General features: G+C 38.0%; 1 protein-coding gene and 1 long non-coding RNA gene across 3 annotated transcripts in view; one reads left to right on the top strand and one right to left on the bottom strand.

Annotated features, from left to right (window-relative positions):
* LOC128168200 (adhesion G protein-coupled receptor L2-like) overlaps positions 1–17973 on the bottom strand; it is a 29000-nt gene extending 11027 nt beyond the window's left edge. The window contains exons 1-19 of one of the 2 annotated variants that reach the window (XM_052834382.1): positions 17816–17973; positions 11939–12153; positions 11165–11290; positions 9541–9855; positions 8971–9288; positions 8330–8413; positions 8059–8178; positions 7844–7950; positions 7362–7622; positions 7067–7274; positions 6501–6656; positions 6293–6356; positions 5963–6080; positions 5654–5715; positions 5362–5485; positions 3905–4014; positions 3725–3824; positions 3301–3472; positions 861–927 (exon numbers count right to left, since the gene is read on the bottom strand). In XM_052834382.1, the coding sequence (XP_052690342.1) occupies positions 861–927; positions 3301–3472; positions 3725–3824; positions 3905–4014; positions 5362–5485; positions 5654–5715; positions 5963–6080; positions 6293–6356; positions 6501–6656; positions 7067–7274; positions 7362–7622; positions 7844–7950; positions 8059–8178; positions 8330–8413; positions 8971–9288; positions 9541–9855; positions 11165–11290; positions 11939–12086 (2660 nt within the window). In that variant the 5' untranslated portion in view covers positions 12087–12153; positions 17816–17973. The remainder of the gene's footprint in view (positions 1–860; positions 928–3300; positions 3473–3724; positions 3825–3904; positions 4015–5361; positions 5486–5653; positions 5716–5962; positions 6081–6292; positions 6357–6500; positions 6657–7066; positions 7275–7361; positions 7623–7843; positions 7951–8058; positions 8179–8329; positions 8414–8970; positions 9289–9540; positions 9856–11164; positions 11291–11938; positions 12154–17815) is intronic. The other variant, XM_052834383.1, reaches the window with a different exon arrangement.
* Positions 4122–6605, top strand: LOC128168209 (uncharacterized). The gene is made up of 3 exons (XR_008241307.1): positions 4122–4246; positions 5933–5968; positions 6479–6605. It is a non-coding gene; the product is annotated as an uncharacterized LOC128168209 (long non-coding RNA).
* Positions 17974–18504: the final 531 nt, after the last annotated feature.

Raw genomic sequence — 18504 nt, 5'->3', positions numbered from 1 at the left:
GCAGAACGAGGATATCATTAATTTATGTGAAATAATATTTAAAGCAAAATTAGAGCGAGTGTCCTTCTTTCATTGTAAAAATATTAAAGAATTTCATTTTGCAGAGCAGAAGAACAATACTAGTATACTGTGTTATGTTATTTTCGTAGGAATAAGAAAACTTAATAAGTAAAATGTTACGTACATATATTCAAAGGAGTAAGAGCAGAAGAATATTATTTTTGCATAGTAATAAGAGAAAAAAGAATGTTCATACATGTCTTTGGCATAGTAATTAGAGAATTGGAATATTACGTAGATGATTTTGGCATAGTAATACGTAGGCGTCGGAACGGGGGTGGGGGGCAGGGCGGCTGAGGGAGGGGGCTTAGCCTCCCCCCGCACTTTTTTTTTGCAAAGGTAGACCTAAGCATGAGAGTACCCTCATTGTACGGATAACTCCTCCTACAATTTTCAAGATAGGAAGTTGTTCTTTTGCAGATCAATTGTATATATATATATATAAGAGGTGTGCATATTGCTAGGATTTTGATTTCTGATCTTAATGAAAAAAATACCAGCTTTTTATCTTGGTCATTTTTTGGCACAATATTGCATATAGGGTACTCCATTTCACTGGATACAGTAGGTAGTGTTTATCAATTCAGGGTTGACATGGATTATGGATACAGTTCACATAAAAGAAAACCCGGTTTGCTGTCACATCGACAGCTTTTCACTTGTTTTTTGCTTGTCAAGATTTCTGATGGTTAGTCTAGCCCCCCACTTTCAAGTTGCTTCCGACGCCATTGTAATAAAAGACCTGGAAAATTATGTACATCTTTTTGAAAAAGCAATGATAGAAGTGATATATTACGTACATGTCTTTGGCATAGTAAGATTCTCCTTGTGATCCGATGAAAGCTCCGACCAAAACACCGGGGAAAACTATATAAATACAGGTAAAAACAATATTACTGTTTATATACAGGTAAAAACAAAACTACTGTATACATACAGGTAAAAACAAAACTACTGTATACATACAGGTAAAAACAAAATCACTGTATACATACAGGTAAAAACAAAATTACTGTATACATACAGGTAAAAACAATATCACTGTATATATACAGGTAAAAACAAAACTACTGTATACATACAGGTAAAAACAAAATTACTGTATACATACAGGTGAAAACAAAATCACTGTATACATACAGGTAAAAACAAAACTACTGTATACATACAGATAAAAACAAAACTACTGTATACATACAGGTAAAAACAAAATCACTGTATACATACAGGTAAAAACGAAATTACTTTATACATACAGGTAAAAACAAAATCACTGTATACATACAGGTAAAAACAAAATCACTGTAAACATACAGGTAACAACAAAATTACTGTATACATACAAGTAAAAACAAATCACTTTATACATCCGTGTTTAAATAAAATTACTGGATACAAACAGGTAAAAACAATATTACTGTATAAATACAGGTAAAACAAATTTACTGACTTTGACCCGTGCATTCACGGGTTGGCATTGCATATGATATCGGACAATTACGAAGTAGATACATCGACACACCTTATTGTTGACATTAACATAACTTATAAGCCTACAATAATGCTATTTATTTCACTACACTCTGCTTAGTTAGAATAATCTAACTGGGTTCCGTCTAACTGTGTCTCGGGACAGGCCTTCACCACAGTAAAATGACTCTCACGTACCCGTAATGTAGCAAAAAATTGCAAAATGGCTCCGAAACGGTTTTGGAGAAAATCAATAAAGCGGCAATGAAAATAACAGTCAAATTATTCAAAACATACCATTTTGAGGCTTTAAATACATTTTTTATTTAAAAATTTAATTCATATTAATAAAGGATTCAACACTTTTTCACCAACGTTTTTTACACACAGTGTTGACATTCGGACTCACGGGATTGTTTCTATTAAATGCACTGAGTTAGAGTTATCTCCCGCATTTTCTTTCATGAACAGAATTTATCACTTTTCAATGAAAATTTTTACGTATTGTATTATCGTTTCTGAGTAAATCCATGCAAATGTGATATTGTAGAAACATAAACTAAAGAGCCTCCCGTGATTTAACGTGGATGTATTGCGCATGCGCAAGATTGTATAATCCAAAAATTCCAGATGATATCCGGGTATTTTAAAGGATTTTTATTTGATTATTAATTAGCAAAGCTTAATTTAGAAAAAAATAATAACAAATTGGTAATCCTTAAGTACCAGTTATGTTTAAAATACATGAAACAAAAGACATTACTTTTCCTATTTTTTCGGTATTAAAGCCCGAAAATTCGAATCTATTATTTTAATAGAGTAGTATAGATACATACAGGTAAAACAGAATTATGTATACATACAGGTAAAACAAAATTACTGTATACATACAGGTAAAAACAGTATACATACAAGTAAAACAAAATTAAAATCATTCAGCTGAAAAAAGCAACACTTTGGTTTCTTAAAAAAAATTATAAACTTTATCAAAAGAGCATACACTTCCAATACTAAAAGTGTAAACGTAGTTTATCAATAACATAACGAATATTTTCCATTACAAACATTTAAGATACATGTAATGTTAAGATGCATTAAAATACTAATATATAATACATTTTTTTTCTTAAAATTTTAAGTGAAAAGGTTGTATTGCCATCGTTGTGTAGAAGACGGTTATATTAATTTTATAACTATCAATAGTTTGAATTATTCTCTATAAACGTGTCATGAATTACAGATATAACGAATTTTTTCAATTGATCCTAAAAATTCGCTATAAACTAGTTTTGCTGTACTATTTCATCCGCTCTTTCAAGTGCAGTTGTGTGGTATACGTATTTGCTCATTTTTATATGGGTATGAATATTCTTTTTTTTGGTTCTTTTATTCTGTTCAAAGTAACTTGCACTTCGTACTTAATTAAAACACGGCAGTTTAACTTAATGACTATGTAAATAAGTTTAAGTAGTCAGAATACAACAACTGGAAAGGCAACATAACTCTTTCATCACTATTTTTGATGAACACTTTATACTCAAGTAATCTATCCTGAACTAACACTATCAGAAGAATCAAACATTCAACTAATTAATATTTTGATTTCCAAATTTCATTAAAGAAGTTCATATCTTCTATGTCTTTTTTTCTAGTACATTTAAATATTTTACAGTACACTGTAAGTGAAAGTTCAAAAACTAATTGGAAGGTACCAGTTGAGAGAGAGAGAGAGAGAGAGAGAGAGAGAGAGAGAGAGAGAGAGAGACTTACGCCAGCCCAGGACGTAGTATCGGATCATGGAGCCGTTGTCGGCGCGCTGGTCAGAGTGGGAGTGCGCGGCGTACGTAATGACGATGTACTGATTGAACACCTCGTTCATCAGCCAGCAGAAGTTGGACATGAAGGCGTAGTGCAGCAAAATGGCGAAAATGTGGCACAACATCTGAAACACAAGTTATAGAAAAACTTTATATGAGACAATATTATTATGTGATTTGAGTAAAGTTATGAGTAAATTGAATATCATAATTTAAGGCACTTAGTTTTACACAAAAAAGGGAAAAAAATTACATGAGCTGAAATTCATTTTCTGTCGCACAAAAATTAACTTTGTTGATGATGTTCAAGCAGAGTGTATTAATTTTCATTTCCCTCGCATTACATGTGCATTTCTTTAAAAAAAGGTTTAGCTTACAGGGTAGTCGTACTTGTCGATGCCGACCATGAAGACGATCTGCCCGAGGACAACGGAGGCGGCCAGGTTCTTGTGGAGGGACGCGGTGGTGGTGGATGACCTGAAGAAAGAATCAACTTCCGGTGTGAAAACTCAGTCCACGTGGTCACAAATGATGCAATGCTTGAGATTTGTACTCACTTGTATCTGATGTGAATGATGACGCTGGCAAGGCACATTAAGGTTGTCAACGCGCATCCGGCGTACGACGCTATGTTCATAAGAATGGGCCGCTTGATGCCTCTGTCCCACTAAGTATAGAGAAAACGCTTAATCAATTCAAGATAAATAAAACGGCGCTTTTTAATGCAAAGTTTCCAATTTTATGTCGGAAAATTAAATGCTATAAGTCTTTTGATTCAATTCTAAAGTTTCTCATGAGCTTGGCTGGGGCGTTGAACAACGAGCATTGGGTTCTCTTCCTAGGAATACCACCATTTCCCCTGACGGAGTTACAGTTATATACCTGTTGCCTTAATCATAGTAATTATTTTGAGTTATAAATTACACACATTCATTTTGTGATTTCAGCAGTGTATTATCGGCTCGTGCAATACACATTTGACGTCTAACACAATTTAAACTCATATATTTAGATTCACTTTCTTTCCCTCTATTAAATTGCATTAGTTGATTTGAGTGATATAAAATTTACGCATAACACAGAAGACCCAATCACCAAATCTGGTGCGTATGATTCCTTCAGTATTTCTCGATGAACTGACTCTTCTCGCGACTTCAAACCGGATAACGACCTGATTTTATGCATACGCTGATAAATATTTCATTGATGTAAATATATTTTGACAGTTAAATGAATTCAATTGATTAATTTCTTAGTATACCAAGAGTAAATCCATTATATTACAGAAAGAAAAATAAAATTGTGTTATTAGAATTTAAATCGCTGTGCACCATTTTTTGTCAGCATATTTCGGCTGTTCCAATGGTCATTCCGTTAATTGCGCATTACTCGTTGAATAAGACAGAGCTTTTTAAAAATAAATCATATTTGCGGGAAGGAAATAAATGTTTAAAAACGTAAATATAAGCATTGAATCATTATTTTTTGAAAGATGTGGTCTCATAACTGCAACGATGAGTGCAAACAAATTATCATATCCTCATCTTTGAAAAAATAATGATTCAATGCTTTAAAAAAAACAGGCTTCATGAGATTCATCTTGGTTGTTTCCCTGCAACATTTCATAATTGGAAATCAATGTTGGGATTTTTTTCAATGGATTTTTACCATATTGTGGGCTTATCTAAGGCTATGATAAGATTAAAGTTTAATTTCCTTGCCAAATTTCAGAAATTTTATTTTAATTTGTCAAGAAAAATCATATTTTCAAGACCAAGATGATATACTCAGTCATTAAGATTACTACTATTAAAATCAATAAGAAACAAAGAAGGATGTGAGGTGAGATTGAACAAGTATAGATTTCACTCACGTTAACGTTGTATGTGGTGAGAGTGAACAAATATAGATTTCACTCACATTAACGTTGTATGTGGTGAGATTGAACAAGTATAGATTTCACTCACATTAACGTTGTATGTGGTGAGATTGAACAAATATAGATTTCACTCACGTTAACGTTGTACATGTCTGTGGTGAGGGCGAACACGCCAGGGAGGTAGCAGCTACAGAACCCCTCTGTCCCGGTGTCTGAGAGGAGCACGCACTGGTCTGTCCCCCATCGCCACTGGCCCGCACTATAACGATAGGGGAGGTCACTCCTATGCGTATATATTGTTTACTTCAAGTCATTATCATCTGTTCAAATCTATGTTCAAAACCTAATCATATTGAATATACACCATAACCCCCTCCATCACCCCATTGTTGACGAACAGGTATTTCGCGCCCCGTGGTCTTGTTACCTGGTTTTGTTATTATGATGATGCTCAATCCTCACACACTCTGCATTTGATATGTTGAATGTCTAGAAAGAAAGTTTGTATGGTATTTCTCCTATATGATCGGATGATTTTAAAAGTTTACTCTTTTATTCGATAGATTGTAAATTATACTAGATTTTCTCCAAGAAGCCAAGAATGTTTTATAAATTTTAAAAAAGTCAAAAAATTAGCCAAACTTATAGTTCATCGTCTTTTAAAAACCACAACATAACAAAATTCTTTTTATTTCTGACATTTAAGGTGACGCAATCGCTGCTTTGGCGGACTTACATCCAGGTAGGCGGCGTGGTAGCGGATGGGACTGGTTAGGTTGTAGGGACCCACGTGATCAAGGTCATGCACGTACAGAGCCAAAATGGCGGTATTCACGTTGTCTTCCTTGCTTTTGCTGAAAGTTAAAGGACAGTAGCTGTCTTTTTTTTTCTTAATAAAATTATTTTATAAAAAATGTTGCAAATGATTTAATTAAGTTCTTTTATGACGTATCAATGATTTTATAAACTTTTTAAACACTTTCTACCGGTATGGTATTGATCATAAACAAATATTTTTAAATTTTCTTTTGTGATAGAGTCTAGCGGGTTTTTTTAAAATAATTACCCCTCGTGGTTTGGTAAATATTTTGCTAAGTGTCTGAACCGGAATCCTGATATCTTAATATACTCTACAAAAGAATAAACAAACAAATTCGAGAATTCTCAGAATATGTGCATTTTTGTTCGTTGATAAGCAGTTTAAAAGCTGATTTTCAATATTTTCTGTAAGTCACAGCAGTTATTATTTCAGTGAATGATTTCCAGAAACGAACCGGAAGAAATCGTCACGTTTCCGTTGACGTCATCAAACAGAGGAACCATTCGGACCTCCCCGGCCTCTCCATTCAAGCCAAACTTGAGGCCATCGGAAGTGTCGGGGTACATGAACTCTCTTATGGAGTCCTTCATCTGTATATCGAGTTTATATTCTGAAATAATTATTAAAATGTAATAACATGTAAATCCGTGCACTAAATACATTATGGGCAACATAAAAAATATTTTCATAAGAAATGGGTGAGAGAAAGATTTAGGTTTTCAATTCTTTTAAAAAGGTTTTTTGTCAGGAATATCACCTAGCTTAGATCGGAGTTTACTTAATTAGTAGTTAAGAATGTAAGGATTAAATAGATTTCCCTTTAGAAATAACCACGTATTTTGAGAATTTTTATAACAACTCATAAAAATACGAGTATAATGTTAAGTAGAAAAAGCATCTTTGAATCTCACCAAACACCCATGTCCCTGGTCTTGGATATGTTATTATACATTTTTACAAAGTGGTTCTTTTCTACCTGTTTATGGTGAACAATTTGAAAAAAGACCAAGCTGCCCATACCTATGTGTTCTCGGACCTCTGCTCTTGGTTTGTCAAAGTCTTCCAGGTCTCCCCTCGCTATCTGTTCCTCCAGTATACCGGCTACTGTTGCCGCGAACTTCTCTACCACGATAAGTAGGTTATTTCCCTCAACTCCTGGGGGCTTGGTCTTCTTCCAGGCGCTGTCGTGCTTAGAGTCTAGCAGATTGTTCACGATGTCCAAGAAAATCTAAGAAAAAATGATTTATGACTAACGTTATATTTATTTCACACTATCAATGCGGACAAAAATAGCCATCAAAATAGACATACAAACCTGGATAAATTCATGGACATCTTCTTGTGTGAGGGATTCGACTGTTGCTTTTTTGAATTCTTTGGAGCCTTTCTCTGATGTTTGGACATCGACGGAAATTGACTTGGCCTGGAGATTAACGATCAGTTCCAACAGATCAATGACGGTGGCGACATCTATCGGGTTAGTGTAGACGCTGGAAGCCGTGTGGTTCTGTAGGTCCGAGGCGAAGTTCCTTATCCATACCGCGTCCACGGCCGAGGATCCGGACTTCCCTAGAATCTACAACGTAGAATCACCAATGATACGAGAAGAAATTAATCATTTATCATTATTACTAACCATAAAATCGTCATAGATGTGAGTTGTTTCACTGTAAACATGGTCGTATGTTTTTAAACAAGTAAATCAGATTTGTTTACCTTTTTACAAGATCTATGTCATTTTCTACTTTATACCAGTATTTATTATTAATTTTCAAAAAATTAAACTGAATGACCGACCTGTTGTTTCATGTCTAGAAGATCGTAAGCGATGCATTCATCTATGTAAGGCTTTCCCCATATGCCCTCGTTTTCTGAAGTTCTGTAACATGTTCTTGAGGTCGAATCTAGAACGGATTAAAACACAATTTCAATGTCAAACCAATGGAGTATTCCCGTGCAATTTTCCTGTTTAAATGATATTTGATACAAGTACGTAATTTTCATAACGTCACCGTAAGTTTCGTTCCTAGCTTTGTTGTCTTCCTGCCCTGGACAAGGCACGGTTGCATTGGTAACGGCAGGCGTGCGCACCCAGACGATGTTCTCCACTGTCTCCAAGTTACATTGAGCTCCTGTAACCAAGGCAACGCAGTCAAAAATATTTTGACCTTTTATAAAGTACTACGCAAAATGAATACCAAATACAATCCATCAGAGAGAGAGAGAGAGAGAGAGACAGAGAGACAGAGAGACAGAGAGAGAAAGAGGGGGAGAGTACCCCACCTATGACGTCACTGCAGTATTTGTTGCACGCTATGGCCTTCTCCTGCTTTGTGTTACAAGGTTTATCTCCCTTTAGTATGACGGCTGCAATAAGTTCACATAACAATTAATAAAATAAAAAGAGAAGAATTTACTTTCCAAAAAACTTTAAATTCTAATACGCCGTGTGTTGGGGGGGGGGGGGTATTTTTACTTTCACTGTTATTTCTTTATTTTCAATTAAATCATTACATAGCCACAGAAAAGTGGGGGGAAGGGGCGGGGCAACTCCATGTTAATTCAATTTTTTGTATGTAAAATTTAAGAAAAATCTTTGCTGCGCAAAAAAGTAGGGGGGGGGGGGGGGGGTTCCGACCCCCTGCCCCCCCCCCCCCCCCCCCCCACGCGCCTGTTTAAATGAATTTTAGTTTTCGTCAAGAACGTATCTTATTCTAACTTTATTGTTTTTTCCATGAATTCGTTATATTTTTATTCGTGTGTTTGACAATATCATTTGCATACATTATTCGTAAGATCAAACTCCATCATTATAATTTTGCATAAAATTTTATTTTTATTATCAGTGTGGTCGGTCTCTATAAGTGACAAATTGATAAATAATATATCTCTCGGTGACGCTTAACTCACTGATTTGTACTCACACACAACTGTAGAGGGCCACCTCATCCTCATGGGCCCCCTAGTCCCGCTCCTTAGGTCGGCCCACTGGACGCCATTACCGCAATACATGAAGATACACGAACTGAAGATCGATCTCATTGTTTGGTCATCCAGAACTTCGTTCCATAAATTTAGGTGAGCGATGTCGCCTACGAATGCGTATTTAGTGTTGAACAGGAACTTCATCCTGGGGGCCTGTCCCACGACGAACTCCCCATCGCTGGGAAAGGGCGCTGCCAGAGACGTTCGAGACCCCTCGTCCTCTTTGGTGTTGTTAATCAAAATTTTCCAGGATCCGTCTAGGTTAAGAAACAGCGTATTATAAAATAACAGTGAAAGTACTCTCAATATTAATGATTGCAGTTGAAGTGGTATATATTGTAATATTTTTATTACTGTTAGCGTCCTTTTTTAATTGCTTTTATTATTATTTATGTTATAAGGTATAATTATAAAATAAATAAAGTCTTTAAAGGTTCACATTGATTAGTCTAACCATTGCATATGTAAATACCAATTAAAAAACTGTCTGAGAGTCAGCTGGTTCTTACATTTTGATTCCCAAATCCAGAAGACATGGGACCAGTAAATATGACCTAATTTGATGTCCGTCTTTATTGGAGTCCCCCATACTGTGAATCCCAGCGAGTCGTCTTCCGAGTTATTGACGTACAATCGGAACACCTCGCCTTTCTTGCTGTGTTTGTAAGACATGATGGTGCCAACAGACTCGTTTTCGTGTTTCCTCAGCCGGATCCAGAGTCCAATGGTGAATTTCGACAGCTTAGGAAAGGCCTTATCTAATAATAATGTGTAGCGGGCCGGGTCCTTTGCCGAAAACTCAAGCCGCGAATCAATGGCTGAAGCTGCAATAGAACAGGGTCCCTAATTATCTACCGCCAAATTGGTTTATCCAATTTCCTTATTTTATTAACCCCTATCAGATATAGCCAATACTTGGAATGAATGAAAGGGGCAACTTTGTATTCTGCGATGAACCCATGCGTTAATTCATCCGATTAACGCTGACTTCTATTTTGAAAAAGAGACCCTGATTTTTCTGGTTAGTTGACAGTGGTTATTAAATGAACAAAAGGTCCATGGACAACATTGCTAACTTGATTTGACCATGTCTAAGGCTGGCTGCAAAAGCTAGTATCTATTTATAAAATATAACCTGAATTTGAAATGCCAAATAAAAACGCAAGCTTATTCAGCACTGATATTTTACAAGAACAAGCAAAGGCAGGAGAAAGTATTTATATATTAATGAAAAAACATCTGAAACATTGAAACAAGATATGTCGTTTTCTCAGTCCTCTTCTGAGTCCTGTTTAATTGATACAAGTTCCCCTATGTACAGGTATGTTTTCCCAGTTCGGTCCATTTCTACAACTTACAGATTTTGGGTTGAAGAGGAGAACTTATTAAACATTATTTTTCAAATATTTGTTGTCCAATAAGTTTTCTTCTCGACATAATGATAACCGCATAATAGCCAATTTGTTTACCTCGTATTCACATGCATGTTAGTTTGCTTCAAAAAACCTTTCAGTTCCCCTTTCCTCTTCATTATTCTGCATACTAATTTGCTTCTGTAGTAATTTCACAAATTATACCATCTTAACTATCTAAGTTCTTAAAAGATTTTTCCTTTTCTATAATCAAACCTTTATGACCCATATGATCTCTTCATGACCCCAAAGGTAATAGTTCTAGCAAACTTACATTTTGTCTCTATAAAAAAAGGTCATTCAAAGGTTATAAAAACACTGGTAATTGGGGGTCTGAACAAGATTCATTTCAGAAAAAGTCTACTTCTACTTAAGTCATTGGCTCTTTTAAAGAATTACCTTGCTTGTTTGTTTTTGGTGCAAATGGTCTATTGACGTCATTTAATCATATTTAGGGCAGTAATACGCCAATAGAATGCTATATAAATATGAATAAAGTATTGCTCTCTGTTTTCTCCAAGTATCCTTTTCCTTTTATATTAATTAGAGGTTGTTGCGTCTATTGATTACGAAAGGTAATTGGACCGTTATGATTATAACAAAACTGCGTGAAAGCAATGACTTAAGCGACCTCAATGGGAGTGACGTACAGTTTACAAAATGACATTATTGCACTGTACACGAGGGACAGCAGAGTGACGAAGGATGACGTAGTACTCACACATGCACATCTCGGTGTTCCAGTGGAAGCCCGGCCCACAGGAGCAGCCGTACCCATCCGTGTGGTTCAGACATTTGGGCCGAGTATAATACGACGGGTGGCACTTCTCTGTCAGAATGTCGTCTGCTTAAACAACAAACAACAAATATCTCAACAAAGAAACAGTGGGCAAGTATTGCTACAGCATTGAATAAAAGAAAAAAATCAACATTGTGGAAATAAGAAACGGCGACAAATTATCTATACTACAGAACTAGCAAGCCTGAAGGAGGCTGAGTGATCAACAAGTTAACAATGCTACAAAATTAAAAATGATTTATTTTGCTTTTAACTATCATTTAGTAAAGAAAACTTCCATATATTTAAGGTTTAACATTTTGAGTGTTTTCCTATATCTTTTCACATAGCTCTTCTTTTTAAGGAGATTCTTACAGCCTAAAAATGGCCACGACAATCAATCCCTCTTAAATCAGAGTCTACAGGATGTATCCTTTGGCAGAATCATAGAGCAACTCACTAGTTCATGAGAATTTACGAGAAATATTGACAGGGATAATTATGGCCTTTATATGTCTATATCAAGGCTGTAAGAAATTTAAGACCATTCGCAAAAAGGACAGAGTTCAACTCATTTAGTCTTAAAAGAGAACCCTGACAAAGAAAAGTTAATTTACAGAATATTGGGTTAATCGCTTATAATGAGCAATATATACGTGGTGTTGTCAATTTTTATATATTAATATAAGGGTCTATTTGACGTTTTTCACTACTCACGTTTCTTGCTCTCAGATATCTTGTTAGCGGCCACATTGTCCGAGCGGGAAAACAGCAGCAGTTGTACAGCAATCACGAGCAAACAGACACCCGTAAAACTAACGTCTACTAGTTTCCAATGGCGGGAAAGTCCACCAGTGCTGGTCATCGCATCATACAGTGAATCCCGGCCAGACGAGAACTTTGACCAACAACCCAATACATCTAGCGCCTCTCTGAAAATAAAGGCCGCCAAACAATAACTCGCTTGTTACCCTCTCCAATCGATCCACATATGTCAATTCAACAACAAAATCAAAAAGAGTGTTGCTGCTTTTCCTTTTTTCTTTAGATTCCCCCCAAATCTAATAGCTGAGCCCGACCAATCTCCATCTAAATTGAATGACCGAGACAGTTTTAACGGCAAGACGGTCGGGTTCCGTAGGAAGTTGTTCTACATTTTTGCTGCTAATGATGGGGATAGGGAAATAAATTTGGCTTCGTAAGATCATTAAAAGAGTGGATAGCGTGATTAATGAAGATGGAATATTCATAGAGGCTAGTTAACTTCAAAATGTTTACAGCCAAATAAGTCCGGGAAGTGAAAGTGCACATCTGTAAACGTTTTGTCTTTGCAATCAAGCACCAATCTAAGACGCACTAATACCTAATGGGTCTCCCCAATCTCGTGTCTCTTGGTGCAGTCTTGAAAATGCCCAATATCGAAAGCATCGGGCCTTTTATGCTTTGCAAGTTGTCGATATTCTGCAAAATTACGTAACATGTGCAGATTGAAAATTGTCATGCAATCTCTCTCTCTCTCTCTCTCTCTCTCTCTCTCTCTCTCTCTCTCTCTCTCTCTCATCTCATTGTATGAACTTTGGATGGGTAGTTACATTGCATAGGACATCAGTGACGAAGAGATTCGATCATCTGTCACTAAGTAATGGTGGCTATGTTTGCTGCGATTAATGTAATTCCATTACTCCTCAAAGTTTGAAACAATCATTAGATCTTTTTGATGTGAGGCATAAGGAGAAAAACGACGAGTGACAGCTTCCTCTGTACCAGAAAATTTAGAATGACAGAGAAGACAAGCAGAGAGTAAAGCAAAATCAAAGTCCTGAAAGTACTGTAAATTTCCAGAGTGTGGACCTTATCTGATTGTTTAGCCAAATATACCACAAACACCAATCATGTGTAGAAGTCTCAAAACTAGATGATTGTCTTTTGAATCAGGAACTGCCTACCGGGGGAATGGTCAGTATTTATCCACTGGGGAATGGTCAGGGTTTATCCACGGGGAATGGTCAGGATTAATCCACGGGGGAATGGTCAGGATTTATCCACGGGGGAATGTTCAGGATTAATCCACGGGGGAATGGTCATGATTTATCCATGGGGGATTGGTCAGGATTTATCCACGGGGGAATGGTCACGATTAATCCACGGGGAATGGTCAGGATTAATCCACGGGAAATGGTCAGGATTAATGAACGGGGGAATGGTCAGGATTAATCTACGGGGGAATGGTCAGGATTAATCGACGGGGGAATGGTCAGGATTAATCCACGGGGAATGGTCAGGATTAATCCACGGGGAATGGTCAGGATTAATGAACGGGGGATGGTCAGGATTAATCTACGGGGGAATGGTCAGGATTAATCCACGGGGGAATGGTCAGGATTAATCCACGGGGAATGGTCAGGATTAATCCACGGGGAATGGTCAGGATTAATGCACGGGGGAATGGTCAGGATTAATCCACGGGGGAATGGTCATGATTTATCCACGGGGGAATGGTCAGGATTAATCCACGGGGAATGGTCAGGATTAATGAACGGGGGATGGTCAGGATTAATCTACGGGGGAATGGTCAGGATTAATCCACGGGGGAATGGTCAGGATTAATCCACGGGGAATGGTCAGGATTAATCCACGGGGAATGGTCAGGATTAATGCACGGGGGAATGGTCAGGATTAATCCACGGGGGAATGGTCAGGATTTATCCACGGGGGAATGGTCAGGATTAATCCACGGGGAATGGTCAGGATTAATGAACGGGGGATGGTCAGGATTAATCTACGGGGGAATGGTCAGGATTAATCCACGGGGGAATGGTCAGGATTTATCCACGAGGGAATGGTCAGGATTAATCCACGGGGGAATGGTCAGGATTAATCCACGGGGGGAATGGTGAGGATTTATCCACGGGGGAATGGTCAGGATTTTTCCACGTGGGAATGGTCAGGATTTATCTACGGGGGAATGGTCAGGATTAATCCACGGGGAAATGGTCAGGATTAATCCACGGGAAATGGTCAGGATTAATGAACGGGGGAATGGTCAGGATTAATCTACGGGGGAATGGTCAGGATTAATCGACGGGGGAATGGTCAGGATTAATCCACGGGGAATGGTCAGGATTAATCCACGGGGAATGGTCAGGATTAATGAACGGGGGATGGTCAGGATTAATCTACGGGGGAATGGTCAGGATTAATCCACGGGGGAATGGTCAGGATTAATCCACGGGGAATGGTCAGGATTAATCCACGGGGAATGGTCAGGATTAATGCACGGGGGAATGGTCAGGATTAATCCACGGGGGAATGGTCATGATTTATCCACGGGGGAATGGTCAGGATTAATCCACGGGGAATGGTCAGGATTAATGAACGGGGGATGGTCAGGATTAATCTACGGGGGAATGGTCAGGATTAATCCACGGGGGAATGGTCAGGATTAATCCACGGGGAATGGTCAGGATTAATCCACGGGGAATGGTCAGGATTAATGCACGGGGGAATGGTCAGGATTAATCCACGGGGGAATGGTCAGGATTTATCCACGGGGGAATGGTCAGGATTAATCCACGGGGAATGGTCAGGATTAATCCACGGGGAATGGTCAGTACAAATCCACGGGGGAACGGTCAGGATTAATCCACGGGGGAATAGTCAGGATTTATCCACGAGGGAATGGTCAGGATTAATCCACGGGGGAATGGTCAGGATTAATCCACGGGGGGAATGGTGAGGATTTATCCACGGGGGAATGGTCAGGATTTTTCCACGTGGGAATGGTCAGGATTTATCTACGGGGGAATGGTCAGGATTAATCCACGGGGAAATGGTCAGGATTAATCCACGGGAAAATGGTCAGGATTAATCCACGGGGGAATGGTCAGGATTAATCCACGGGGGGAATGGTTTAAGCTAAGAAACGAAGTTATTGTAATCGAAGTTGATCACTATAAAGTCTTTGCTTAGACTATTCAATTGATGAACAATGCATTATACATTTTAGTACTTCGTCTTTATCTCACTGAAGAAACAAATCTACATGCAGTTATTTGACATCGGTTTCATGTATCTTAAATTAATCATTTAACTGTGCAAGCATCCTCTATAGGACGAATACTGATTAATTCTTGTAGAGCATCTTCTGTATAGCATTTGTGGTTATAATGCGCATATGTGTCAGCATAATTATGTAACAGCTCGCCAGGAAAAATACTCTTAATAGATGGACAGATTTATAAATGAATGTTATGACCATTGCCATCACAAGAGTTGCGTCTTTTGTAAGATAGGCATCACAAAATTGTCACTAAATAAGAACTCTTTAGTGTTAAGTGTAGATAGGGTCCTTAACACACAACAACGTATAAGTGTCTCGGTCTCATTCTCCAGGTTTTAATTGTGCCTTAGGGAGTGTGAAATACATACAGTGCATCCAGCTAGCTCGACTCCCTGGGTTTGCCTACACTGTAGCTGCAGAACTGTAGCTCTACGGGAAATTCGGGTTGACGGGCCCTAGAGCCACAGTTTCGTCAGTACAAATTTCATCCCATGCGATACGGTATCTCTCATTCTGCGAGACAATGAAAGACCATTGTGAAATTTATAGACTTTTCTCGTTCGTATTTTGAAAAATGATTGCTGTATTTTTTTAATCATACGTGGCCCTAGAGGGCCCTTGGTTGATGAATTTACAATAAATGTACTGGATATTAATTAATCAAGGCCTGTGTTTGTTTGCCCAGTGTGCGCTAAAACTACGATTCAAAATGCATGTGTTTAAATAAATGAACAGTCTCAAAGCGACTTGCACGAGTTATTTAATTGGCTCAAAGGTAAATAGACGTACACGTGGGCAATTAACACTGGAGAATGACGCGGTGTGCAATAGTGAAGAAAAAGTAATGTACAAGTGTAAATGTAGATAGAGGCAAACGGCAATTACTTATATCGAGAGTACGTGGACACTATAACATGGTTACTCCGTCTTATTTTAATGGTTCTGTCATATCTTTAAGGACTGCGAGTTTACTTTAAAAAATCAATTGTTATTACATTAACAGCTTGGTACAAAAAGTTGACGCTAAAAAGAAAACTATGATAATTAATATCAAATTTGAACTATTATCCTTCTCGGGAAAGTTTATGAATGTAGTGGACAATGTCTTTGTTCTGGGTGGAATTTTAAACACCTTTTATTGTGTGAAAACAACATTTTCTAATTATAGCTGCGGTAATGTAATTAAGCGCGCGTTTATCAAGCCTCCTTGTGCTATCGATCCCTGCTCCTCGGCCTTTCATCAATTAATAATACGGCTCCGATCAACCGCATAATTCACAAGTTTTGCTAAGGACCTAATTAAGACCAAAGCGTCCTGACGTGACGTCACAGAATGGCACCTTGCTTGGCCTTTTATATCAAAGTCTCGTTTTCAAAACATGGGAGGCCTACACCAAAATTTAGACTTGCAACTCCCTCCCTCCCCCTCCAACCAAAAACCCACCACTGACACTTAAGCAAATTCATCTGGGGGTCAACAATTTTATTTATCAGTTAAACATAATCCCAAAACTGTCTCAAGGAGCACAGGGCATTCAGTTGCTTATTAAACAATAGCTTTAAAATAGGACTAAAATTACTTCTGTCAAAACAATAGAAGAGGGACCAACCCATCCAACCACCAATCGCCTGTATAGGGCCGCGCCCACCCACCCACCGCTCATAGATGGACCGCGCCCACCCACCCATCGCTCATAGAGGGACCGCGCCCACCCACCTACCGCTCATAAAGGGACCGCGCTTGCCGACCAACCGCTCGAAGAGGTACCGCGCCCATGCACCCACCCACCACTCTCTTGCCTAGGCTAGCTGTGCCTTTGCTGTTGTCGACATCATGTTGTTAAAGCTGTTGTCTATATAGTTGTTGTCCATATTGCTGTTTTTGTCGGTGTTGTTCAAGACGGGTTGTTTGACATTTTTACGCACTGTTTTTATTGATTGCATTCATATTTAAGGACCTGCAGTTTGGCATGCACTACAACAGTACATCCCGTAGACTGCATTGTCAGAAAACACCAAAAGTTAGCACTAGTCCGGTTTGGTTGACCAGCTTATTTATCCCGCAGAGAAACACTTCTTGCACGGATGCTGGGCGTCTCTTGTTTTTTTGTCTTGATTCAGAAGTCACCTGACAGGTACACCAGTTAATTAGTGTCCTCAGTATCACATCTGTGAGAGTTGATTTTACCGTTGGTTTGTGAGAATCGTGCAATTGATCAAAAGCCACCTCGCATAAAAGTACTGAAGCACGTTATTACATTAATGTGTATACTGCTCAAGTTTATTTATAGAAATGGTATGGATACAATTATTGAATGATAAAAACACGGCACATACACGTATGTTATATTACGCAATCAAACATACATTTACTGTACGTGATAAACACGTGCATGATTATGTTTATAGTAACATGTACAGTATCGATTATGTAACCACACTTACTTTGGAATCACACATACACACAGTCGCGTTATGACGGACCCTGCACAGTGGTTTGGGGAGACAAGGAGGAGAGAACATGGCACCCTTACCTGTATTGCTGGTCAGAGTCACGGGGTCACTGTCTGTCGCTGTACCAGAGTTCCACAATACGGTGGAATCCCGCGTCTGTGGAGGAAGCGCATGAAGGATCAGACCGACACACTCTCCCGGAATCGATCGAGCGGTGGCCACGAACGTGTCGAGCAAATTCCAACAAAAACTTCCAATATATTAAAGCACAGATGCTGATAATTCACGCTAATCAATAAGACTGCCTTTCTTAACTTGAAAATGTACTCTTAGTTTTAAAAATAAAATTGACATTTTTTAATAGAGGTTTTAAAGATATTAGAATTATACACGACAATTTCAATATTGCACGCGGTCGAACACAATACGCTGTAATAGGAAGCTGAAATGCAATTTTCTTTAAAAGTCTTTTGCAGGGACGGTTTCATTGATGACAATTACATTGATTTTTTGTAAGTCTTATTTCGTGAACTTTGTAAATAACCTGCTATTGATTAGAATTTTGAAGTCAATTTTTTTTACCAATTCAATTACCAAGAATTCGATACCAGTGTAGAAATTGTAGTACAGTTGACTATGTTCTAGCAAGTGCAAATGTATTTGAAATATTAGAAGATTTCGATATACATGATTTTTGTAACCTTTTTTCAGATGTACATAACCCAGTGTCTTTTTCTCTGTCTACTTGCTATTTATCAAGAAACATTTC

The sequence above is a fragment of the Crassostrea angulata genome, chromosome 10 (genome assembly GCF_025612915.1).
Source record: "Crassostrea angulata isolate pt1a10 chromosome 10, ASM2561291v2, whole genome shotgun sequence".
In the NCBI taxonomy this organism is placed as follows: Eukaryota; Metazoa; Mollusca; class Bivalvia; order Ostreida; family Ostreidae; genus Magallana; species Magallana angulata.
The sequence above is the reverse complement of the archived record's forward strand: the minus strand, read 5'-3'. Positions and strand labels throughout refer to the sequence as shown.